Source organism: Dama dama, chromosome 18 (assembly GCF_033118175.1).
Source record: "Dama dama isolate Ldn47 chromosome 18, ASM3311817v1, whole genome shotgun sequence".
NCBI lineage: Eukaryota > Metazoa > Chordata > Mammalia > Artiodactyla > Cervidae > Dama > Dama dama.
The window spans coordinates 94,608,592-94,635,835 of NC_083698.1; the positions used below are offsets into that span (position 1 = coordinate 94,608,592).

Below are 27,244 nucleotides of genomic sequence, written 5' to 3' on the forward strand. Positions count from 1 at the left end.
AAGTTTGAGTAAACTCTGGGAGTTGGCGATGGACAGGGAGGCCTGGCGTGCTGCAGTTCATGGGGTCACAAAGAGTTGGACACGACTGAGCAACTGAACTGAACTGAAGTAGTTGACTATACCTCCACTTACACTTATTCTGCCTTAGCAAAACTTTATTTAAAAACACTCACATAGCACTAAAGGTCAGGCACAGTGTAAGCACTTTACAAATAAGCCTCTTAACGACTCTACAATATAGATGCTCATCTTATCACCCCCATCTAGAGAAGAGAAAACTAAGCCACTAAGGAGGGTTTCACAGCTAATATGTAAGAATTTGAACCCAGGAAGCCTAGCTCTAGGTTCTGTACTCTTAGCTGCAATTGCGTATATGTGTCCTCTCTCCCTGCCAGTAGATCTTGGAAGCACCAGGTTCTGCAGATTGTTTTTTCCTGAGTTGTGACTGTAAGCTAGGGATGTGGCAGCAGAAGGGAACGCAAATATAAAAAGACATAGTTGTGCTCTCTGGGAGGAAATCAGTTGTTTATTGAACATAACAAACCACGAAACTGTGGCTTAAAACAGCAGCCTTTTACTTGCTCATGATTCCAAAATGTGGGCTGAACTCACTTACCCGTTTGCAGTCAAGTGATGGTTTAACTAGAACTAGAGGATCCGAGATGGCCTTCCTCAAGTCTAGACTCTTAGCTGGTTTAGCTGGGAATAGCTGGAGGCTAGTTAGACTTCTCTCCTCCTGGTCTTTCATTCTCAAGGAGGCTGGCTGGGATTTCCTTTCATGATGTCTCAGAGCAGCAAAAAAAAAAGCACAAGTGGAAGCAGCAAGGCCTTCCAGATGCTAGACTTGGAACTCACTCAATGTTACTTACACTGTACTTTTTTGGTCCAAGCGAGTCATCAGTGTGGCAGATGATCACATAATGCCTTGAATTCAGGGTTGTGGGTGGTGATAACTTGGTGGGTGGTCGACAGAGGGACGGAGAAGGAAAGATAGACATTCTAGGCAGATAGTATAGTAGTTGCACAAGTACATGGTACAAATATTGTACCTAGGGAATAACAAATACTCAAGAGTGATTAGAATAAAGAGGGCACTTGAGGAAGAAAAAGGGTAGGAAGTTTGAAGAGGATGGAACCAGATCAGGAAATGGCATGAGTGCCTTATTAAGAAGTTCCCAGTGTTACCCTTAGGGACTAGGTCATTGAGAAGTTTTGTTTGTTTGTTTCTGAGAAATTTTGATTATGGAAAGCACATGATTAGGTCTTCCCTTGTGGCTCGGTTGGTAAAGAATCTGCCCGCAAAGCGGGAGACCTGGGTTTGATCCCTGGGTTGGGAAGATCCTCTGGAAAAGGGAAAGGCTACCCACTCCAGTATTCTGGCTTGGAGAATTCCATGGACTGTATAGTCCATTGAATCACATAGAGTCGAAGATGACTGAGTGACTTTCACTTCAAGCACATGATGTGATTTGTACTTTGACTATCACTTTGGGAGACCATGGGAATGGGTGAGATGGAAATCAGGAAGACCAGTGAGAAGGCTGTTGTGAAATAGCAGGTATAAGATGATGAGGCCTCATGCAACAATGGCACAGGGAGCAGAGAAGAGGAAAAGGGCTTCAGAAATATTTACAAGGCAAGATGAATAGGATACGGCAATTGAAGGAGGAATATGGAATGATTGTCAAGTTTGTGACTTTGGCAACTGAGTAGATACAAGTGATTGAGTTTTATGAAAAAAAGTGCTCATTTAAGCTTTGGATCAATTAATTTTGAGATGCCTATATGACAATCAATAAAAGTGTGGGGTGGACAAGTTGGATATACAAATTTGAATTCTAGGACAGAGGGCCAGGTTAAAGATATAAAATTCATCAGCAAGCAGGTGGCTGTAAGAAGCCATAGATTTCCCAGAAGTAGGCAGAATGGTAGAATAGAGGCTGGTGCAGGGGTGGGGTACTTCCCTCATGGTCCAGAGTCTAAGACTCTGTGCACCCAGTGCAACGGGCCCAAGTTTGATCCTTGGTCAGGGAATTAGATCCCTACATGCTGCAACTAACAGTTGGCATGCCTCAACTTAAAAAAAAAACCCTGCATTCTGCAACTAAGATCGGGCACAGCCAAATAAGTAAGTAAATAAACATGAAAAAAAAAAAAAAAAGAATCCAGGCTGGGAATGATCAAAAGGGAAGAACTACATTGAATAATGCGAAGAGAAAGAAAAGGCCATAGAGATTTTAAAAGAACTATTAAAAAAAGAACTATAAAGACAGGAGGAAAACCAGGAGGAGTGGTACCCCACAAGTCAAGGGAGAAAAGAATTTCTATGCTATTTGGAAAAGTGCTTGTGAGATTTAATTAATCACATTTAATTAATCACCAATTAATCACTGGTGACCATACTGAGAACAGTTTTAGGAGAGTTATAATGCCAATACCCCAATTGCTATGGACTGAGGAAACCTGTGAGGTGCTTGTACATGAGATGATGCACGAGGGGGAGTTGCAGGAAGTTAGAGTTAAAGAGTTCCTTCATCGAAAGCGAGTGATCTACAAAGAGGGAAATGTGTGGGCTTAAAGAGTGCAAGGGGAAGGCTCATAATAGTTGTGCTGAGAAAGAAAATCTTTGAGTGCTACTTCCTGCCAAGTTTCTGCTCAAAATTCTTCTCACTTTCGTGATAAACTTCAGGAAAAACCCCTTTACCTTTTCATTTGCTTTCCCCCTTCTCTCCTTAAAATCACTTTTATTGTAATCTGGCATTTGTCTCTATCTGACAATGACTTTCAAAAAAATCACCACTGACTGTTGTGTTCCACCTAATGTAAACTGTGTCATTCCATATTATTCATTCTAAAGAATGAATGTTTGCTGTTCTCAACAACATACTCTGTGATTTTGTCTAAATTATTTAATTATTTTTTTTCCAACCGTGAAATAGGAATATAAATTCTAATTTCTCCCAAATTCAGTAAAATGTAGGAGAAGTTGAGAAAGTGGGGTTGTAAGGTACATAAAAAATCTCTGAGATAAGTAGCTCTAATTATATCTCCCTAGTAGTAGGATTGTTTCAGGGATTAAGTGAAATAATGTAACAGCAACAACATTCTTAATAAATATCTCTAATAAATATCTGGCATATGTTTTTTTAAATTTAAAACAAATTCTTTTTTAAATTTCTTTTTTATTGAAATGTAGTTGAGTTACAATGTTGTGTTAATTACTGCTGTATATCAAAGTGACTTGGTTATGCACATATATACATACCTTCTTTTTCATATTCTTTTTTAGTATGTTTTATCACAGGGTATTGAATATAGTTCCCTGTGCTACACAGTAGTGCCTTCTTGTTTGATAGCAAATTCTTAATAAATATCTGGCATGTGATAGCACATGGTAAAGACTGTATTTTTGTTTGAAAATTAGCAAACTAAAATTCAGCAAGTGAAAAAAGAAGGTCCGGCTATTTGGAGATGCTTAGGCAGGAAAATATTTGGTGTTTGTGAAATGATATGTTTGGAAATTGCTTCAATATAATCTCCCATGTTGGGGGTATGGTACAGGAATTGACCAGTTATTGAAGCCGAGCATTCATTATTCTAATTTTGTACACATCTGAAATTTTCATAATAAAAAATTATGATTGTTTAATTGCATGCAACTATATTCACACAATATGCTTGGGATATAGATGAAATGTAATGAAAATTTAGTTTGTAACCGGTCAAGTTGCTTTTTGAGGTTTGTCACCGTACACCCCACTCAACTCCCCGAAGTAAGGGAGTGATGCAAGGAAGATTTAAAGTAGAATTATTTGAATTTACAGCTTTCATAATATCATAAGTGGGTGTCATTTCAATAATTAATCTTTTTCTGCTTCAGTTTGCTTTTTTTTTTTTTTTAGCATTCTCCTTTTATTTATTTTTCCTTTTGGATGAGTTTCGTGGCACGCAGGCTCTTCTTTCCCCGACCAGGGATCGAACTGTGTTCCCTACTGTGGAAGCACGGAGTCTTAATCACTGGATGTCAGGGAAGTCCCTAGCTGACCAACTTGAATCATTAGAAACAAAACTACAAGTCTCAGAATGCACTGCACGATGGACGTCAACTTGAGGACCCCGCGTCTCCGAACTGGTTGCCCTCGCCTTTACTTGAATGGGAATAATCCCAGCGAAAATTGACGTCTGTGACTCAGAGCAGATTTTCGAGTATCTGTACGCTTGGGTCGGTCGAGAGTGCAGTTCGAGAGGGACAGAGTGGTACCTTTCTGATCAGGCGTCGCCCCGGGCAGCCTCACCTCCGTCTGGGGCTTCCGTGCGGCAGGAGGGCTCAGTTTTTGCGCCTCCAAGATGGCGACGCTGTTGGCGGTAAACTCGGGTAGGTGCGGCCGGGACAGAATGCAAGCTGTGGGCAGGGGGCTGACCCGCCCTTTAGGTAGAGACCCGGGCAGTGAGTTTCCTCGGAGTCCAGGACCCCACTTGTGCATAAGTGTCCCCTTCTCCTTAGCTCCAGGGCTAGAGTCCCGCCCCTCCCCAGTTTGAATGGCGCGCGTCGGCACTGCGGTTCTAGCCCTAGAATTGGGTCTTAAGGGTCGAGGCAGGGAGGCTTGATCCACTGGAACAGGACGGGCAGTTCTCATAACCAGGGCCTAGTCTAGTGCCTTCCATTCCCCATCCCAGTATGTGTCTGCGGTCCGAATTCCTGCAGGATTAGCAAGTCTCTGGCAATGGGACCAGGAGACCGGAGATAATTCTCAGCCACGAGCTCAGGCTTAAATGAAAACTCCCACCTCAGAATAGTCCCTGGGGCCCTTCTAGGTTGGGTGGGCGGGTGGGTGGATGGGTAATTCTACAGAAAGCGAGGCCCCTTGGTTATGAAGCCTGCAATCCGGAAGCTGGTCCAGAGTGCCGTGACTCCCGGCTTGGCTTCTCTGGTCCGTCTCTGGATGCTCCTGAACGTTTGGAGCAGTAGACCGTCGGGGACGGGCAGAATCTAGAAGGGAGAGAAGAAAGTTTGACGGACTTGGATTGGGTTTTCTTGTCAATTCTCAGTCGGGCGAGTACCCCCCGCCCCACCCGTACCCCTGTCCCCACCTGGGCGTTTGAAAGAGTGGGTGCATTCTGATTGTTACAATTCCTGGGATGCCCTGCTGCAGCCTAGTGGGCCGGCCAAGGATGCCAAAAGTGCTGTGGCGGCCGGAAGGTGCCTGGTAGATGAAAAATTTCCTGCTTAGAATGCCTTGATTGAGCCGTGCTAAGCTTCATGGGTAGTTAAGAGCACATCTGCCTGGTAAATGCTTGTAGGGCATTTCACTCAAGAGGACCCTTTTTCTGGGTGCCTTTTCTTTCTGTCTCTGTACAGTCTTTTCTTGTTGCTGATATATTCTTTTCATGGGCTTCTGTGGTTGCTCAGCTGATAAAGAATCCGCCTGCAATGCGGGACACCTGGGTTGGGAAGATCCTCTGGAGAAGGGAAGAGCTACCCACTCCAGTATTGTGGCCTGGAGAATTCCATGGACTATATGTATAGTCCATGGGGTTGCAAAGAGTCGGACACTACTGAGTGACTCTCACTTTTCACTTACTCTTTTCACATGACTGATATTTTTGAAAACTTGTCTAAATCTGACTTTTGTAAATCAAACCCTTTCAGAGCCACTATGATAAATTATTTTATAATAATGAATTACGTTTATTGAGCACCTCCTTTTTTCCAGGCACTGGACTGAGAGTTGTGCTTTCATTTAGTCCCCCTTATACAACTCTGGGGTAGTTGGTATTAAATACATCAGTTTACAGATTTGGAGATAAGAGTCTTATTAACTTCTTCAAGATTATACAGCTAATGATTTAAAATTTAAAGCCAGTCGTCTTTTTTTTTTTTCCCTTGAAGCCAGTCTTTGATACTTAAACTTCTACATGTTCCTACTTGTGAAAGTGTTAGTCACTTAGTCATCTCTGACTCTTTGCAACCCCTGTGGACTGCAGCCCACCAGGCTCCTCTGTCTGTGGAATTCTCCAGGCAAGAATACTGGAGTGGGTTGCCATTCCGTTCTCCAGGCGATCTTTCTGAACCAGGGATCGAATCTAGGTCTCCTGCATTGCAGGCAGATGTTTTCTACTGTCTGAGCCACCAGGGCAGCCCCAGTTAAGCAAAACCTAATTCATTTCATTACATAGTATTTTCATGTATCTGAATGTTAGCAGTGAAGTTCCTTTCTTAATATTGATGTCCTGCCCTCCACCCAGATGTAAACTTAAAACAAGTCTTGCATGTTATATATGTGGTTATATACTTTTCTTTAGTATATACTCATTGTAAGTTACTATTCTTAAGTTGAAGGAAAATGCTGTTGCCAACAGCTGCAAAGAGTATACATTGTATAATAATGCCTTGTGGCAGGAGTGTTCAATTGGCCACATAGAAAGAAAACATTTTTAAGAGCTGAGTCAGGAGAAATTTTACATATATATACATATATATATATATATGTATATATATATTTGGCTGCACTGGGTCTTAGTTGTGGCATTCGAGATCTTTAGTTATGACATGTGTGATCTAGTTCCCTGACCAGACATCAAACCCGGCCCCCTGCATTGGGAGTGTGGAGTATTAGCCACTGAACCACCAGGGAAGTCCCAGGAGAATATTAAAAAAAAAAAAAAAAAAAAGATGTCCAGGAAAGTAACCCAAATGCCCATTGACAAGTTAATGGGTTAGTAGTGTGGTCTATACATCTATAATGGAATATTATTCATCTTTGAAAAGGAAATCCTGTCGTATGCTACAACGTGATTGAACCTTGAACATTCTGCTAAGTGAAGTAAGCCAGTAACAAAAAGACAAATACTGTATAATTCTACTTATGTGAGGGGTTGAAAGTAGTCACACTCACAGAAGCAAAAAATGTTGGTTGCCAGAGGCGGAGGGGAGGGGGAAATGGGGGCTTGTTTAATGGGTACAAAATTTCAGTTTTACAAGATGAAAGAGTTCTGGACATCTGTTACACAACAGTATGATTGCCCTTAACGCTACTGAACTGCATACTTCAAAATGTTTAAGATGGAAAATTCTATTCTGTGTGCTTTTTATCATAGTTCAAGAAAAAACTTAAACATCTTAGAATTGTAGAAAGGGAAGAAAGTAGATTGTAGAGTTCAGAGACCTATGCTTGAGTTTCAGCTGCATGATTTACTAGTATTGTGACCCATGTCAGCCTGGCTGAGTAGACCTATAGGCTTGTGAGTAAGCAGCCATTAACACTGTCAGTCCTTGGAGGGCTGTCTGGTCACTCCTGTCCTCTTCATAGCATTGTCTGTTTCAGACCTTTTCCACGCTCATCAAATCTTTAACCTCCAACTGATCCCTTAGTCTCCTAGTCACACAGAAAGAAGCCAACAGGCATGAACTCTTTTTTCACCCTTAAATCTACAAAGGTAGGTATATCTACACTCTTGAGTCAGTTTCCCTATGTCTTCCTGTCTAAGGTAGATCCTACCCTTTACAGCCTTATCCCTGTTACTCCCTCCTCTTGTCGATTTGCCTCTGTGTCTTGTTCCTTTTCTTTCCACTACCTGCCCTCTTTCTTGATTTCATGCCTCACCCCAGTTACTGTCCTCTTGCTCCTCTTCAGAGTCAAATCTTTCAAACATTGATCAGTATGCACTGACTGTTCCCATACCTTCTCGTCCTCCACCCACTCTAGTCTCTTGTTGTTTAGTCACTGAGTTGCATGAGACTCTTTGCGACCCCATGGACTGTAGCTCGCCAGGCTCCTCTGTCCATAGGGTTTCCCAGGCAAGAATAGTGGAGTGGGTTGCCATTTCCTTCTCCAAGGGATCTTCCCAATGCAGGGATTGAACCCGCATCTTGTGCCTTGGCGGGCAGATTGTTTCCTGCCGAGCCACCAGGGAAGTCTCTCTAGTCTGTTCCCCTCCTCCTAAACGACTGTCAACTTTTACATGCTTTTCTGTTTCAGTAAGTCCAGCAGACATGTGAGATCTTATTCTCACTTGGTCTTCAAGGGTAAAACCAAAATCCTTATCAGGAGCTAGTAAGCCCTGCCTGGTGTGCCAGTTGCCCCCCTTGCGGAACCCTTCTCGGTACTCTGGCTCTCTTGGCGTTTTCAGCAGTTTGAGAATGCAGCATTTCCTCTTGCCTTGGGAACCCACGTGCTGTCCTTTTTCCCTGGAGTGTTAATGTCTACCACCTTCCACTCCCCCTTTTATCCTTTGCATTTCAGCCTAATAACCATCCCTTGCTCAGTGCATCCTTGCCTTCCCTGATCTCCCTGGAGAGGTCACATTCCTCTGTTGTGCGATCTTTGCCCTGGGTATTTCACTGTCATAGCCCTTACCCCCTATTGGAGATTGCTCTGAAGTGTGACTGTGTGGGAAACGTGCTTCCTCACTACACTGCGAGCTTATGCATACCTAGCCCGTGATGAATGGGTGAATAGGTGGGATTTTTGATCTGTTATTGGATGTCTTCCCGTAAAAGGAGAGAAGTAGAATTTTCTCTAGAATTCAGTGAACTTATTTAAGCTATGTATAGTGCAAAGAATCATTCATCAGAGGCTCTATTAAGTATTATTTTTACAGACAGTCTTTTGTTAGCTTTTTGTCAGATTTTAGAAAATAGTTGTGGTAAGGCGACTTTTGCATTTACCTACAAGTCAGTTTTTTTTTTTTTTTTTTTAAACTATTTATTTCTTTTAATTTGGCTGCACTGGGTCTTAGTTGCCAAATGTGAGACTGAGTTCCCTGGCCAAGGATCGGACCCGGGCCCCTGCATTGGGAGCACTGAGCCGTACCCACTGAACCACTAGGAAGTCCCTACAAGTCAGTTTTGATAACTTTCCTTCATACCCTGGGCCAATCAGTAGCCAGTTCTGACTTTACCAAAAGCTCTCGCCTTTCTGTTTTACTGCCCGCAGCCTGCTTTAGGTTCCATCACCTCATGAGTAACTTACTGACCGATCAGCCTTGGGTCCTGACACTTCATATTCTAGTTAGTCTGTCAGTCACACCATTGTGCAGGTTTATTTTGTCTTCTGGGGCTTCCCAGGTGGCTCAGTGGTAAAGAATCCACCTGCCAATGCAGGAGATGCAGGTTCAGTCTCTGTGTTGGCAAGATCCCTTGGAGAAGGAAATGGCAACCCACTCCAGTATTCTTGCCTGGAGAATTGCAAAGAATTGGACACAACTGAGTGACTGAGCGTACATGCATTTTGTCATCTACTACTTGAAACTTGCCCATTTGCTAATTGGAAAAATTCCATCTTGGCCAGGAAGACAAGGCTCAAACCTGCTCTGTCCTCAGCTGGAAAGAGCCAAGAAAATGATCTCTAGGGAAGTCAGGTAGCCACCATCCAACTGGTCCCTCACAGGCAGTCACCAGGATCCAGGGTCGGGTCCTCATCTTGGCAGGCCTGGAGATGTGATATTTGTTAGTTGTATCCAGAGTCGAGTAGATGCCAGTAATTGATTTTCTCTACTCACCCTCAGACAGATATGTAAATCAGTATGTCAGGTAATTGATCTTTAGTGGGAAGTACATCTGCGTGGGTCCTCATTTCCTCAGCACATTTTATTCTGGAAAGTTTATATGACATGCTGTATTTTCCATCAGGAGATTGGCAAGTTTAGGGTCAAGATGGTAAAAGCACAGCCGGGAGTTGGGTGATTGTTCTCTATGTAAGGTCGAGACAAGTGATCCCCATTCGCTCACATCCCCACAGCAAAGATCTGACACACAACTTCCTCCCTGCCCATCACATCAAGTTAGATGCTTCCTTTTGTATGTTCTCCTAGGACTCTACTTCTTCATCATACCTTTCATTAGACTGTTAGTTGTGTTTTGAATTCTGCATTTAATGCCTGTCTTTCTCATCAGTCTATAAGTTCCATAAGCCCAGGGATCCTGTCTGTTCTGCTTGCTCTATAGTCCCTGACACATGGAAGGCCCTCAATACAGTGAATGAATGCTTCAGCTTGACTGGTTTAGTCTGTCCTCTTCTTGGACATCGGGCTTCCCTTGTGGCTTAGCTGGTAAAGAATCCACCTGCAATGTGGAAGACCTGGGTTCGATCCCTGGGTTGGGATGATCCCCTGGAGAAGGGAATGCTACTCACTCCAGTATTCTGGCCTGGAGAATTCCATGGACTGTAAAGTCCATGGGGTCACAGAGTTGGACATGACTGTGTGACGTTTACTTTCTCGCACATCCCTTTAAAAAAATGTGCACAACACTGTGCCGCCTTCTGACAACACTGTTCACAAGCTTGTCATGCATTAGTTAGGTCACAGCTGTCTTGCGTGTCTTTCTGACTGTCCTGGTGACTTTAGTGGGATTTGTGTTGTCTTAGATATCAGTTAAACATGTATGCAGCCTACTCTTTGAGGTTTGAGCTATAGTTAGTGCATCCGTTGAGTGAGTGAGTGGTTTTGGTTAGTTTCCCTTTCAGAGTCTTTATTAACATATAGGGGTACCATGCCTGATTGTTTGCAAACAGAAACTTTGGGCTTCTGTGTCATTTTTTTCAAACGGTACTTAGTAGCACATAGCAATAGCTCTGTATTACTTATTACTCTTAGTATCTTTACAAAGAAAAATGTGATCCTTTATTAAATGAGTTTACAGAAGAATTCTGTATTTCTATGCTGTTTTTTAACAGCTAGTGTCCCAAGCAAATAAAATACTTCTTTTCAGCTTCTAAGTTTTACAGACACTGGTTCCTCCTCCCCCCATTCCTGCTTTTCCTCTGGATGATAGGGAGGGAAGGAAAGGCAGTTACATTTATTGAGTGACTGTGATATGCCAGACACTGTATTGTATGTTTTGCTTAGTTTATTCTTAGTCCATTCAACCTTATGGAGCAGATGATGTCCCTATTTTCTATATAAGGAAACTGAAATTCAAAGAGGTTAGTTTCTTACTGCATGTCACATAACCAATAAAGTGACAAAACCAGGTTCCACTAATGCTTCAGTTTAAAGTCAGGATTTATTTTATATTAAGTTAGGTAAAATGATGTTTATGTTATTGCTTGTGAATTCTAATACTCTTTTATGTTAATGTTTGGTTTGTATATATAATTCCTTATATTTAAAAGTTGCTGTGTGACTAAAATGTGTAGACAATAACTTTGACTTATTTTCCAAATGTATGTTATACTTGATGCTGATTTTATTTATTTTTCCTTTAAGCTGCTAGTCTGTGGGGTCCTTACAAAGACATTTGGCAGACTGTGGGAAATGCTCTTTGGAGAAGACAACCTGAAGCGGTCCACCTCCTTGACATGATTTTGAAGAAACACAAACCTGACTTCATCTCATTGTTCAGAAACCCTGTAGGAGATTTTCTTTTTTTGCTTCTTGAATTTGCTTTTTCCTTTAAAGATTGAGGCAGCAAGTAAATTCTTAATGCATTTAAATGCAATATGTTACTTGTTTTAGTCTATTGATTTAAGTTTTTTCTAAAGATGGAAATTTCCTAGGAGGAATTATTCTCTTCTTTCTGTTCTCCATGGAAGTTAATATAGCTTTTAATTCTAGCTAGCCGGTATCTTGATAGTATTTGAATACGATTTTGGAAGGTCCACATATTCCAGAAATAGAAGCCTTCTTGGAATTTCTAACTTGCAGTTAATCCATCTAAGCTTAGTAAGGTTGATTATTTTATTTATTTCCAGGTACACTTCAACATTTTAACTCTTCATAACGTTATGTAAGTTGTGTTAGGTGAACGAGTTAATTCTTACATATCGTTAGTCACTGCGTCTTGACATACTTTTCAACGAGGAGTAGATTACTTCAGTGGTGGGGGTTCATATTTGGAAACTCCTTTCCCCGCTGTTTGACAGTTTCCTTTATATACCAGCAAGGCCATCTAAGAGCTATTTATGGGTTTGTCTTACCAGAAAGAGCCCTGGCCTGGGAGCCAGTTGAACTGAGTTCCAGTCTTGGCTTGCCCACTGAAGAGTTGTGTGACCGTAGGCAAGCCACCTGACTTCTCTGGGCATCAGTTTTTCCCTTCTGCAAATAGAGAAGGTGGATTAAATGACTATATGGCCTTTTTCAGTGTATAAATACCTAAGATTTTATGGTCCATCATGTAATTCTGTACTATGTTATGTGTAAAATATTTGCAGGTAAACCTTTTTGCAAATAAGACCACATTTTAAAATGACATACTAATAAGCTATCATTAGTCCTAATTAATTCAACAGTTCATTTCCATTTGCTATCTTCCACTTGAAGATTCATTGTTTTTATACTTTCTTAATGATGTGATTGGAAAGTTCCTTAGACACTTGAAAAGTCGGATGCTGTTTTGTGTGATTTCTCAACCTTTCAGAGTTGAGCAGAAATAGTTACTAAGAAGGTAATCATAGTGTAAAAAGTTGAAAGTGATGTAAAACGTTACCTCATAAAGTTCTAACTGTAGATTATGTGATAAATACTGTGTGTCTTGTTACCCGACTGCTTTGTGAGTGAGCTTCTCTAGATAACAGCTTACTACCTTGTTTCCGTGCGCCATTTTCATGAGATGATCCCATTTATTTCTTTTTACTGTTGTAGCCAAAAAACGTTCAGCAACATGAGAAGGTTCAGAAAGCCAGCACAGAGGGAGTTGCCATTCAGGGTCAACAGGGAACCCGACTTCTTCCCGAACAGCTCATTAAAGAGGCTTTTATCCTCAGTGACCTTTTTGATATTGGAGAACTGGCAGCTGTTGAACTTCTCTTGGCTGGTAGGTTGACACTTAACCTATGGTAAGGCAGTACATAAATACAAAATTATTCACTTGTAATTTCAACTGTTATACCATTTAGATTCCACAGTAGTTTCTAAAGATGCAGTGTATTTGATATTCACAATATTGCCTTTTGTTTATCTTTGACTAATGGAAAGGCTTTAGTTTAGTGGTCAGAATTGTTTAAGAAAATTTAACTGTTTTAAGATAGACTTTTTCTCGGTCATTGACTTGCAAAGAATAGCTGACTGTATCTCAGATGTTTTTATAGCACAAAGCATTTCTTGTCATACAATGAGTAAGAAGGTAAGGTCACTGCTTTCTTGGCGTTTCTTTTTGAGGGGGTGATTCAGACAATGAATAGGTAAAGAATATTCATGACTGAGTGAAGTTGCTCAGTCGGGTGTGACTCTTTGCAACCCCATGGACTGTAGCTTGCCAGGCTCCTCCATCCATGGAATTCTTTAGGCATAATACTGGAGTGGGTTGCCATTTCCTTCCTCAGGGGATCTTCCCAACCCAGGGATTGAACCCAGGTCTACCGCATTGAAGGCAGACTCTTTACCATCTGAGCCACAAGGGAAATTCCTAGGTAAAGAATAAGATAATTTCAATAATATGGAGTTCTAGGAAGGAAGTAAAACAAGGCAGTAGGATAGAGATGGGGGCTGGTAGAGGGAACTGTGTAAGGAGTGTACTAAGGGAAGGCCTCTCTGAGATTGGAGCATTCGATCTGGAACCTATATGATGACAAGATACCAGAGTTGTTGGGGAACGCTGTTCCAGGGATTGCAGAGCTTGAGGTGACAGCAAAGGCCTGCCAAAGGACACAAAAACCACAGTGGTCGGGACATCATGAATGAGGGTGAGAGTGAAAGAAGACAAGGACATCATAGGAGTCAGACCATAGTCTTGCAGGCCGTGAAAATTATTTGGATTTTATTCTGATTGCAGTGGGAAGTTGTTGGCAGGGGCTTTAAGCATAAGAGTTACAGAATCTGGAAAAACTGAAATTATTTGTCCTGCTGCTATATAGAGAAAAGATCGAAATTTCCATAAAAAAAGTAGTTCATTTTAATCATAGTTGGGGAGCCATGTGAAGAAGCCAGGTGAACATTTTAATTAAAAGACAGTCTAATATGTCTGAAGATAACCATGCAGCTGCCAGAATAATATCTGGCTTTTGACCTAAGATTGTATTGAAAGAAGTAAGATATTGAAAATAATTAAGGTCATTTTCCCATTCTGTGATGGAGGTGTTAACTGGGCATGTTCCAATTATGAGTTTAATTCAAAACTTAATTTACCAAATATTTTTTTCCTGTGCCTATTATGGGTCAGGCACTGTGTTAAGATTCAAGGGATATAAAGATGAATAAAACCTCAACTAGCTTATAAGTTATTATAAGTGAAGTTATTACACTGTACATAAAGGAGCTGATAGTTTAATAACTGAGAAAGACATAGGAACCAGTAATTATGACCCATTAAGTGCATTAATGCACAGTTAGGGGATGGCCCAGCAGGGAGATGTTTAAATTGACCTCAGATTGTTGTAGAGCAGTCCACAGAGATCACGAGGCTTACAGTGGTTGTTGAAAGTAATTAGGCATATGTCAGGTGGGGTAGGTGCACACTCAGAAGACAAAGGACATCCAGACAGAAGAAATCACCTGTGAGAACTGTGAGGCAGTGAGATGAATTTGGGGAAGAGAAGGGAAGAGAGTGTAGGAGTGACTGGGGCAAGGGGAGAAGAAAACCATAGGAGATGAAACTGTAGGCAAGGTTGTTCAGAAAAGACAAAGTAGAATTTACTCAGAGGGGAGTAGTGAAAAAGAGCGAGTAGAAATATAAGAGAAGGTTATTTAATTTACTAGGGGAACAATCTTAAAAATATTTGAAAGATTTTATGTGAAAGAGAATAAAACAATGGATAGGTGTTTGAAGTCGAGGACCCTTTAGTTCAGTCACTCAGTCGTGTCCGACTCTTTGTGACCCCATGAGTCACAGCACGCCAGGCCTTCCTGTCCATCACCAACTCCCGGAGTTTACTCAAACTCATGTCCATCGAGTCAGTGATGCCATCCTGCCATCTCATCCTCTGTCATCCGCTTCTCCTCCTGCCCCGAGTCCCTCCCAGCATAAGGGTCTTTTCCAATGAGTCAACTCTTTGCATGAGGTGGCCAAAGTATTGGAGTTTCAGCTTCAACATCAGTCCTTCCAATGAACACCCAGGAGTGATCTCCTTTAGGATGGACTGGTTGGATCTCCTTGCAGTCCGAGGGACTCTCAAAAGTTCTCTCCAACACCACAGTTCAAAAGCATCAATTCTTTGGCGCTCAGCTTTCTTCACAGTCCAACTCTCACATCCATGCATGACCACTGGAAAAACCATAGCCTTGACTAGACGGACCTTTGTTGGCAAAGTAATGCCTCTGATTTTTAATTTGCTATCTAGGTTGATCATAACTTTCCTTCCAAGGAGTAAGTGTCTTTTAATTTCATGGCTGCAGTCACCATCTGCAGTGATTTTGGAGCCCAAAAAAATAAAGTCTGACACTGTTTGCACTGTCTCCCCACCTATTTCCCATGAGATGATGGGACCAGATGCCATGATCTTAGTTTTCTGAATATTAAGCTTTAAGCCAACTTTTTCCCTCTCCTCTTTCACTTTCATCAAGAGGCTTTTCAGTTCCTCTTCACTTCCTGCTATAAGGGTGGTGTCATCTGCATACCTGAGGTTATTGATATTTCTTCCGGCAGTCTTGATTCCAGCTTGTGCTTCCTCCAGCCCAGCGTTTCTCATGATGTACTCTGCATATAAGTTAAATAAGCAGGGCGACAATATACAGCCTTGACGTACTCCTTTCCCTATTTGGAACCAGTCTGTTGGCCCATGTCCAGTTCTAACTGTTCTAACAGTTGCTTCCTGACCTGCATATAGATTTCTCAGGAGGCAGGTCAGGTGGTCTGGTATTCCCATCTCTTTCAGAATTTTCCACAGTTTATTGTGATTCACACAGTCGAAGGCTTTGGCATAGTCAATAAAGCAGAAATAGATGTTTTTCTGGAACTCTCTTGCTTTTTCGATAATCCAGCGGATACTGGCAATTTGATCTCTGGTTCCTCTGCCTTTTCTAAAACCAGCTTGAACATCTGGAAGTTCACGGTTCACGTATTGCTGAAGCCTGGCTTGCCCCCTTGAACCCTGGGATTTCATAATGTCTTTGAACTGAGCATTGGTATCATGATTTATGTCACAGCCTAAACACATATATGTTAACTTACTAAATTATTTCTCAACTTCCTTTTCTAGGAGAGCACCAACAGCCACATTTTCCTGGCCTCACGAGAGGATTAGTAGCTGTTCTTTTATACTGGGATGGAAAGCGATGCATTGCAAATTCCCTGAAAGCCTTGATACAGTCCCGACGAGGAAAGACATGGACCCTTGAACTCAGGTCTGTTTGCATGCTAGTATTTCAGGGCTTAAATAGAAATTGCTTGAAGAATTATAATTTTAGAAACAAAACTTTCTCTTTTGTATGTATAATTGAAGTAAAGTGTATAGCGTAAGTTGAGTAATAAACCCTCCCTTATTGTGCTGGGAATAACACAACAGTTTAAACCTGCTTTATTTCATTTACAAATGAAATATTACTCAATTATTTATGGTTAGAAGTTTACTGAAACACAGTGATCTGAAAAGAATGAAAAGAGCTAGGTTATAACTCATCCTGCTTGTTTCCAGTTATCCAACATTATTGTCAAAAGAGTATTTGCTATATCCATGTGATGAGGAAGTTTAAACACTATCGTTCATTGTAACTTGATTTTTTATCACAGTCCGGAGCTGGTTTCCATGACAACACGGTTTACTGATGAACTGATGGAGCAAGGATTGACTTACAAAGTTCTTACTCTGGTGTCACAGATTGATGTTAACAATGAGTTTGAGAAACTGCAGCGTGAGAGAGGTTTGGGCAGTGAAAAACATCGAAAAGAGGTAAGTGTTCAGTGTATTGGTTCACACTTGTCTGTGTCAAATCTTGAAGGCAGAAAAGTCATGTCAGCTAGAACATTCTTCTAATACATGCGTAGGAAAATTATAACATGGTGAAGTGTGGTCAGTTCATGAAATTGACTTGCACTTGTTTCAGCCTCTTTCTAGTCACTATGTGCCATGCTAGCACTTTTTCTAGAATCAGGCCTTTAAGAAATTGGTTATCCTGTAGAGGAAACTGGAGTTAGGATTTGTTCAGAATTGCAGAGTTGAGATTTTAGGGTCACTTATGGATTCAGATACATTTATTTAGTTCACCTTTATAATAGATAGTTGACACTTTGGAATAAGGTCAGGCTTCATAGTAATTCATTTATAATGATAATCATTCACCTTCACCTTTATTTTTAGGTTTCTGATCTCATCAAGGAGTGCAGGCAGTCTCTGGCGGAAAGCCTTTTTGCCTGGGCTTGCCAGTCACCTTTAGGCAAAGATGACACTCTCCTCCTTATTGGACATTTGGAAAGAGTGACGGTTGAGGCCAATGGCTCGTTGGATGCAGTGAACCTGGCTCTTCTTATGGCGCTTTTGTACTGCTTCGATAGCAGCTTTATAGAAGAAAGCACAGAGGAACGTGATGGTAGTGAACTTTGTATCCACTAATACATTTATTTAAAAAAAATCGGGTTTAATTGTGGAGATGACGTTTAAGAAAGGTGACATTTGAACAGCTAGACTATAAATTGTATATTTTATTCCTCTGTGTGTAATTCATCATATTTGGATATTTAGATATAAGATCACATTTTGAAAGTAATTTCAACCCTGTTAGATGTTTCTTTTATCGTTTGGGATTTTGAAATGGGAAAGTGGCTAAAGGATTTGCAATGTTTTTGAATTATGCATACATACTTTGGCCACCTTATGCGAAGAGTTGACTCATTGGATAGGACCCTGATGCTAGGAGGGATTGGGGGCAGGAGGAGAATGGGACGCAGAGGATGAGATGGCTGGATGGCATCACCGACTCGATGGACATGAGTTTGAGTAAACTCCGGGAGTTGGTGATGGACAGGGAGGCCTGGCGTGCTACAATTCATGGGGTCGCAAAGAGTCGGACACGACTGAGTGAACTGAACTGAACTGAACTGAATTTGCTTGTTTTTTATTTATTCACATTTTAAACCTTTCATTCTAAGGGGGGATGACTATAAATTTTAGTAACATGTCATCTTTGATGTTGTTTTCTGTGAAGTAGGTAGAATTTCTCTTGCTAACCTTGTAAACAGGCTTCTCTGGTGGCTCGGCAGTGAAGAATCCATTTGGCAATGCAGGAGATACACGTTCGATCCCTGGGTTGGGGAGATCGCCTGGAAAAGGAAATGGCAACCCACTCTAGTATTCTTGCCTGGGAAATCCCATAGAGAGAGGAGCTTGGCAGGCTACAGTCCATGGGGTCACAAAAGAGTCAGATGTGACTTAGCCACTAAACAACTTAAACAAAAACCTTATAAACAGTTATTGCTTAGAGCTGAGGATCTTAAAAATGATTCTCACAAAGGAAGATTACTGCTATTTAATGTCATGCATGCATGCTAAGTCACTTCAGTCATGTCTGACTCTTTGTGACCCTTTTGACTGCCAGGCTCCTCCGTCCATGGGATTCTCTAGGCAAGAATACTGGAGTGGGTTGCCATGCCCTCCAGGGGATCTTCCCAACCCAGGGATTGAACCTGCTTCTCTTATGTCTTCTGCCTTGGCAGGCAGGTTCTTTACCACTAGCACCACCTGGGAAGCCCATTTAATGTCATAAATATTTATAATTATTCCAACAGTTTTCCCCTGTCCGCTTTTGATTGTATCATCCCAGTTTGCTTTCATTAGATATGTGAAGAGAACAGACGTTTCCCATTCGTCTTTGGAGATCATCCTTAGCCGTTAGGAAAGGCTTATTTAAAACACAGCTATCCCGTACCTCCAGTCAAATTGTCAGGTGATACATCATGTCACATCACAAGCAGCACCTGTGCTATATTGTTCAGTTGCTCTGTCCTGTCCGACTCTTTGCGACCCTGTGGACTGCAGCACGCCAGGCTCCCCTGTCCTTCACCATCTCCTGGAGCTTGCTCAGACTCAAGTCCATTGACCTGTGCTGCTCATATAGGAGTGCTGCCAGTTAATGCATTGGTCAGATTTCCTGTATTGAATGAAATGAAGCACAGAATTAAGTGGATGTTGGCTGTGTTAATGGAAGTTTGTAAGCTGAAACTTTGAAATGCTAAATAGAATGAATGGGAAGTTTCATAGGTTTGGTATTCATTTAGGGTACTTATTTTGATTATCTCGTCTTAATTACTTGTTGATCTTTCTGAATATCTTTGTTAACGGGAGAAGTGAATTACTAATTCATGTATAATAGTAGATATAAACTTTAATAATACAGAAAATTAAAGAAAATGTTTTTCCTGGTTTCAGGTTGGAACCACTGAACTAGTTATTCACAGAATGACATCAAAACAAAATATAAGAAAACAATGAAGTTAAATAAAATTCGTAGGTGATCAGTGATGTTACCCCCATTTTTAGATTTATTTGGGATCTTGTGCTTTTTCGAAGTACCATAGTATAATTGAAAATACCTTAATTATTTGGTTGTTTCATTTATGTTATAATCAGACTAGATGCATGTTTGCAGTTGGCATGCTTTGTTATGGTCAGGGTTTTCTTTTTAATATTTTAAATTCAGGCTGTTATTTAATCTCATAAAAGTATCTTTCTTAAATCTTTAACATTGGTTTATATTTTGGAATTTGTGCACAGAAAAAAATGACTGGCTGTTTAACTTTTTTCAAATTTGTTAATAGAACATTTACCAAAAAATCACTGCAAGTAGTGAAACTAAAATTTAGGGTTATTGTCATTTCTTTCATTTTTAGTTTGTGTACAGTTGTTACAATAGTGTTCTTATTTCTAAGATTCATGTTTAATTAGTCTTTTTTTACAGGAATTCTCTGATTTTCTTATTCTTAGATATCATGCCTATACATCAAAAGTGGAAATTTTCTCTGCTTTTTGGTATAGTGTCTATTTTTGTTTTCAGATATGATTCACCAACTTCCACTGTTGACAGAGAGGCAATACATTGCAACAATTCACTCTCGCCTTCAAGACTCACAGCCTTGGAAGCTGCCAGGGCTGCAAGCCACAGTGAGACTTGCCTGGGCCCTGGCCTTGAGAGGGATATCTCAGCTGCCCGATGTGACAGGTAAACTGATTGTAGGTCATTTTCTTATGAGAAATGACATATCTGCATTTTATAATATTTCAGAAAAGGTGTGACATTTGACATGTCTAAACATGAGCCTAGGAAAATGCTTAGAGGTGTGATGAAGGAATCTTTTCCTTTTTTTCTTGTCTCTCGAAAGTATTCAAAAATTTTTTTCCCTTTCTTGTAGCTAGTGATAATTCTCTTTTAGCTTTTTTTTTTAAGAGTTTGAAATTTGAAAATGACAGTGTAACACATATATATACATTTTAACTTTTTCTTCTTGGGTTTGTTCATAGACAAATTTTTCTCACATTGTGTCAGATTAAAAACTAGTATTAAAAATGCAATGTATTAGGAGGTATTTGGTTCAGTCAGTAATGGATGTGGAATTCTGACTTCTAACAATGTTTTCTACTGTAGCATATCCTCTTCTGCCATGTGTGTTCATGTAATTATCATCATACTAGTGGTTCACTGTGACAGGATGAGAAATAAACTTTTGTTGTCATTTGAAGCCCCTGAAATTGTCACTTCTGTAGGTTTTTATGGTAAATTTGGAAAGGTTTTATTAAGATTTACGGTCCATGGGCTTCCCAGGTGGCACAGTGGTAAAGAATCTGCTTGTCAATGCAGGAGACACAGGAGACATGGGTTCAGTTCATGGGTTGGGAAGATCCCCTGGAGGAGGAAATGGCAACCCACTCCAGTATTCTTGCCCAGAGAATCCCAGAGACAGAGGAGGCTGGTGGGAGGGCTACAGTCCATGGAGTTGCAGAAGTGGGAAACGAGTGAGGGACTGAGCATTCACATCAGTTTTCTAGTTTTATAGTGTCAGCAGATTCCAGTATCTTATAAATTATGTGATTCCAGAACATTTTGTTCACTAGTCTCATGCTGTTCCCAAGTGGGCTGTGGAAAGCTTTTTTTGTGTTACACAGTTTTCTTTGGCTGAGTGTTTTTTATATTAAAGCTGATAAAAGGCTAATTAGACATTTACATTCATGTACAAATTCTGTTTTTTAACTATGCCTCTTCATTTATGAGTCTTATTTCAGTACTTTTTGGGCATAAAATGACCCTATGTGCTTTTAAGTAGCTATGTGATAGTTAATTACATTCACATACTGTAAATTACTGTACCATTGCCCTAATCTTGGGAGGCACATAGAATATGCTGTACCTCACTACTGAATAGTAGATAAGAATAGTCTAGAAATCTGGACCTGGTTTCAAATCCTAGATCTTTGGCTACTCAATCTCTTTGGTTTTGCATGCTCATATCCTTTCATAATCTTTGAAATTAGGGGTATTATAATGAACATTTTGAATACAAATTTTTTTCTGTTTATTTGTATTTTAAAAATTACTAGAAAAAATGAATAAATTATCTTATATTGCAGAAATGGTCGTTTCTTGAAATAATCCAGACAAGTTTTACCAAGATCTGAATTTTGAAAAATTGCTTTCTACTCTTTATTATAGACTTCTGTAAATTTTATCAAATTTGTTTATTACATTATTTTATAAAACTGTATTTTGAGTTTTATTAAACTCTAAAATTTTTGTATATTGTTTTGAGACATTAAAACTCAGTTTACATTACGGTATTAGTGTACTTTATTACCTAAGTAGTCTTTAAAAAGTAGTTCTTATTTCTAGTATTTCTGAATTCAAGTGAAGACTTGGAACTAATTATTATTGTTATTATATATTTAATTAATTAACCATTTCAGTAATTATTAATAGTATTAATAACAAATAATTCAGAAACTATTTTGTTCTCAAGGAATTTGTATAATATGGGTAGATATACAGGCTTTATTTCAAAATGCCAAACAGTACATAAACAAAAAAAGAAAAAAACCAACCAATCTCTTTTCCTCTGGTTGAGAATATCCTGGTTTATATCTATTCCAAGGCATTGAAAATGTACCTTAAGTAACAGATTATATTTGGTCTCTATGACAGTGAAACAGAATAAGCTATTTAACATTTATTTTCCAAAGCCAGATTATCACAAAATTACCTAGCAGTTTTATATTTAAAGTTTAAAAGAACTGAACAGCAACGTAGTTTTTGATGGAAGGATGCAGCATCACCCATGATATACTTTTACTGAAAAAAATGGAATGTAATTAATTAAACTGCTCAAGATCAAACTTACCAATATTTAGTGTAACCAGAGAAAAGGAATATAGTAACTATATTACTGGGATGCAATGCTAACCCACATGGTGGAAAATGCTACAGTATAAGACTTTAGTTTTTTTCAGCAGAATAAAGGGCAAGAGGAAAATGAAAAAGATGTAAGAGGAGCCTACAGATATATCAGTTAATTGCAGTGTGTAGACCTTATTTGGATACAGGTTCCAGCAAAAAAACAAACTGCCCTAAAGAGAAGAAGCAAAAAGACGAAGCTAAAATCTTTCATAACATTTATGGGACAGTTGTAAATTTAACCACTGACTGGAGTTTTGATATTGAATTATGTGGCAAAATACTAATGTACATATGTGGTTTTTTTCCTTTTTTTTAAAGTGCCATTTTGAGTTGTATACTTAGAAGTATAGTGTTAAATTGTCTGGTATTTGCTTCAGTCTAAGTGGAGAGGAAGAATGCATGGAGATCTAAATGATATAAAGTTAATCGTAAATGGTTAATATTGTAGCTATTGTAGGGGATGTGGAGGTTCATTATACTTGTTTTCTCTTTTTTCACTTATCCGTTTAAAGTTTTCCAAGTACAAAGCTAAAAATATTACAAATAGACCACTTTGTCTTTAGGTTAAGATTTATTTAGTTTTTCCATTTTTGCTACTTGTTTACCAGATTAATAGAGTTGCTTAAGTGGCCATGTTTTTGATTTTCACTTGTTGACTGAAGACTTTTGCTGAATGATCCAGTTCATTTCATTGAGATTAAAGCCTTAGCATCATTTAAACTTGTTAATATTTTGATAATAGCGTTCTGACTACATTTGTGTTACATCATACATCTGTTAAGTATTTATTTATTTTTTATCACTCTTAATGTTACTGTGAAGAGCAGATGGTTTTCTAATGCACTTTTTTGGTAGTTCTTTGGGGTTTAGTAGTCAATTACAGTTACACTGTCTTATTTTGTGTGTAACTCAAAATATACACAAACGAAGGGTTGAGAAGAGATCTGAATTTTGAACTGTTAGGAGAATATTATGAAGTATTATAATCTATTAACTTTTCCTCCATGTGCTATTTTTCTAAATACATTTCTAGCTCTGGCTGAATTCACAGAAGCAGATGAAGCAATGGCAGAGCTTGCAATTGCTGACAACGTTTTCCTGTTCCTCACTGAATCTGTAGTGGTGTCAGAAAACTTCTATCAGGAGGAATTTTACATTCGTAGAATCCACAATCTCATTACAGATTTCTTGGCACTTATGCCAATGAAGGTAAGTGTAATAACGTAGGGTGAGTAAGAGTGGTAGAAGATAATAAAAGACTCATTAACTGAGAACAAACTAAAAGGAAGTAGTATTTGACATTGAGAGTGGTTTATAATGAGAAAGTAGGAAGCAAGTGAAAATGCTTCTGTGGGGAGAAAATTATTAACTCTGTGCTATCCTGAGGAATCAGTGTTAAGGTTGCCTTATTTAATGCTTTTTATACATGATTAGTAAGATGCATGGTGGAGAATCTCCAGTTTTATAGATAATTGTTTAAACACTTAATTATAGTGTGTAAATGGACCTCCACATAGATACAGGTAATGGGTTTAAGAAACTAATGCAAAGGTTAGTTTTTCTTTTTAATTTTTTTTGTTTTTTAATAATAGGGCTCAGGGGCCCTGCCCATCTCTAGCGTGAGGTTATATTTAAGTAAAGTGCTGGAGCTATAGCTTTGTTCCAGAAAGGGATTCTTAGAGCCATTTCAGACATTTCCTTCATAGCATAGTTCTGTGTGCCATTTTGTGCCAAGGAAGTGGTGGTGGCAGGAAGTAAAAGAGAGAGTAAAGTCCTATAAAACTGCTTTATGTGTGTGTGTGTGCAAGCGTGCATGAGGAAACACCTGATATGGAGTTCTGATATGATACATCTTAAAAAATACAAGTCAAGTGGAAAAAATACCTGGAGTGGCAGCAAACAAAGAGTTAAGTGCTTACTCACACTATAGTGAATCAAGTGTTCATTGAGTTTCAGCTGTGTTCCAGGTAACTATGCTAGGAATTGTGAAGAAGACAAATAAGTAGGAGACTCATTCCCTGCCAGCAGAGAATGTATATATAGTCTAGTTGGAGAAATAACATACACACACAAAAATATAGATAATAACAGGAAGTAAATGAAGGTGTAGAGAGTAAATTGCTGTGGATTTTTTAGGCTAAGGATAGTTCACTTAGAATAGTCAAGGAGTATTTAACAGATAACTTCAGACCTCATCAGCCTTGAAGGACATGATAGAGTAACATGCTGGAAATTTTGAGTAGAAATTTTTTCATTTATATTTGTGGAAATGAAGCTTTAGAAAAGGTTAAGGCTTTAACTTTTTCCTAGTTATTAGTCTAGAAGGGACTCTTAATATGGAAAGATAATGGTCATCTGGAAAGATGAAGACTGAGAGGAGTTTGAATAAACAAAATCATACATGGTTTGGATAGGGTAGGCAATGAACTTATTCACACATCAGGACACTGTAATTTTGTTAATATAATACTGTTTTAGGTTATCTATTTTTTCTTGGATAAGTTTGGATGCTTTTTGTCTTCAGTGGATTTTTCCATTTCATTCCACTTATCAAGTTGATAGCATAAAGTCATTCCTAATAGTATACTTTTTATGTCTATATGATCTGTAGTGATGTTTCTTTTTTCATCCCTAATATTGGTAATTTGTGTTTTCTCCTTTTTTTCTTAATTAACTAGGCTAGAAGTTTATCAGTCTTATTGGTCTTTCCAATGAGCCAGCTTTTGGCTTCATTGATTTTCTTAAGTTTTCTTTCACTGTTGCTGATTTCAGCTTTTATTATTTTCTTTTTCTCTGCTTGGGATTTAATTTGCCCTTTCATTTCAGTTTCTAACAGCAGAAGGTTAAATTATTGATTTGAAACCTTTATTTTTTTCCTAATACAAGCATTTAGTGTTATAAATTTATCTGTAATTACTGCTTTAACTTGATCAAATTTTTATGCTTTTGTTATTAGTCAACTTAATGTATTTTTTTATTTTCCTTGAGACTTTTTTGATTGATGGGTTATTTACAAGTACACTGTTTAGTGAATATTTGGGAGGCTAGTTTTGCCTGTTAATATTGACTGTAGTATTGGTATTGGTAGTTACTAAATAGTATTAGGAATGCCAAATGTCCTGTAATGTTCAGAATCATTCAACCAGTGAAGAAGTGTCCTGCCCAAAATGTCAGTAATTGAGAAACACTATAGTTAAAATTATCTATAATGGGAATTGCATTGAGTTTTAAGATCTTAGAAATCATAGATAATAATATTGTAATAAAATTGTTGGTATATTCATTTCCACGACTAAAATGGAGTTGATATTTAAACTATTTTTCTTTTATGTAATAACTTAGTTGCCTGATTTTCTGTTTCATTATTATTAACACATAATAAATTTACATATGAATTGCCTGTAATAAATTTCATAGGTGAAGCAGTTGAGGAATCGGGCAGATGAAGATGCTCGAATGATTCACATGAGTATGCAGATGGGGAATGATCCCCCCATTTCGCTTAGGAGGGATCTGGAACACTTAATGCTCTTGGTAAGTTGTTATATTGGATCATAATCTCCCTCTCTCCGTTACTTTTCCCCTAACTTTGGAAAATTTCAGATCTTTTTCCCCTAACTTTGGAAAGTTTCAGGCCTAATATCTTAAACATACAGGTGAGTTCAATAAAATGTAATTCAATAAAATTCAATAAAATGTAACTTATTTAAAAGTAGTTTTTGAGTTATAGACATTTTCACACAGTTTTTTTTTACACTTTGCAGATCGGTGAGCTATATAAAAAGAATCCTTTCAATTTAGAACTTGCGCTGGAATACTGGTGTCCATCAGAGCCTCTTCAGACTTCCACTATCCTGGGTTCTTATCTTGGGGTGGCTCACCAACGACCCCCTCAACGCCAGGTGAGCTCTTGATTTTCTTTCTTTTTACCTTTGAAATCATAAAAACATGAAGATTGGTATTTTCCTCATGTTACTGCTGTTCATGCAAAATGAACACTAGTAAACTTCAGGTGTTTATACTTATTTAAGGAAATGGAAACTGTTAAATTGATCTGATCATTTCAAAGTTTATCCAATCAGCCTTGTATTAGATGCTAGCTATGTATTGAATCATTAGATGTAGGAAAGTGTCTAGTTTCTTTGTGAGTCGCTAAATAAGTGTGTGACTAAATAAGTGACTAATTAAAACTAATATTTATTAGCTTATTCTGTCCTCTATAGGCATAACAACAAATATCCATCTTTCTTAGCAAGTTGGGTAAGATAGGAGAGATACAAATACTAAAGAAAAAAGGCTTAGAAGTTATAATTAATGCCAAAGTGCCTATGAGTCAGTAGATAGTGTAGGAAAAAGTTCATTTTCTATTCTGTATTAACTTTTAAAATATGTTATGCATTAATCAATCAGAGGGATTACCATATCTGTCTTCATTCTTTTGGGATTTTCTATTTTAAATGGTTTCATGCCATGTACTATAATTTTCATTTGTGCTAACAGTCAAAGGTCAAGACCCCCTTTTTTAAACTGTATTTCTTACATTTATTGTTTCACTTTTTTCCTCACTTAAAAAATATATTTCAGGGAAGGATTTATTAAAATTTTTTAGAGATTAAAATAATTTCCATTATGAAGATTTTCAAACATGGGAGAATAATTATAGCGAACACCCAGTATCTTAATTTAATAGCTGTTAACATCTTGCCGTATTTACTTCTGCTCTTGTTATTTCTATTGCTTTTTTTTTTTTTGCTGAGTTATTTTAAAGTAAATTATAGGCAGCATGACTTTTTCATCTCTCATTGGTTAAGTTAATATCTCTTGAAAATAAGGATATTTTTCTATATGATCATAAGATCATTGTTAAACCCAACAGATTTAACAAAAATTTCCAGAGATCTGTAACATTTCTGGTTCAGAGTTCCAACTAATTAGTCTAAGTAATCTATTTAGTTGTTAATAATAGATTTAAGGCTTAAGCAGGAGAAAAGAGAAA

The 27,244-nt window shown here is 38.6% G+C and overlaps 1 protein-coding gene across 2 annotated transcripts in view; it reads left to right on the forward strand.

Annotated features, from left to right (window-relative positions):
- Window positions 1-4,285: 4,285 nt before the first annotated feature.
- The window catches only part of NUP205 (nucleoporin 205), a 98,469-nt gene continuing 75,510 nt past the window's right edge, over window positions 4,286-27,244 (forward strand). For both annotated transcript variants that reach the window (XM_061165875.1, XM_061165873.1), the window contains exons 1-10: window positions 4,286-4,375; window positions 11,209-11,351; window positions 12,583-12,754; window positions 16,074-16,218; window positions 16,604-16,763; window positions 17,172-17,400; window positions 19,861-20,025; window positions 23,282-23,457; window positions 25,666-25,782; window positions 26,013-26,150. In XM_061165875.1, coding sequence (XP_061021858.1) covers window positions 4,348-4,375; window positions 11,209-11,351; window positions 12,583-12,754; window positions 16,074-16,218; window positions 16,604-16,763; window positions 17,172-17,400; window positions 19,861-20,025; window positions 23,282-23,457; window positions 25,666-25,782; window positions 26,013-26,150 — 1,473 coding nt within the window. In that variant the 5' untranslated portion in view covers window positions 4,286-4,347. The remainder of the gene's footprint in view (window positions 4,376-11,208; window positions 11,352-12,582; window positions 12,755-16,073; window positions 16,219-16,603; window positions 16,764-17,171; window positions 17,401-19,860; window positions 20,026-23,281; window positions 23,458-25,665; window positions 25,783-26,012; window positions 26,151-27,244) is intronic.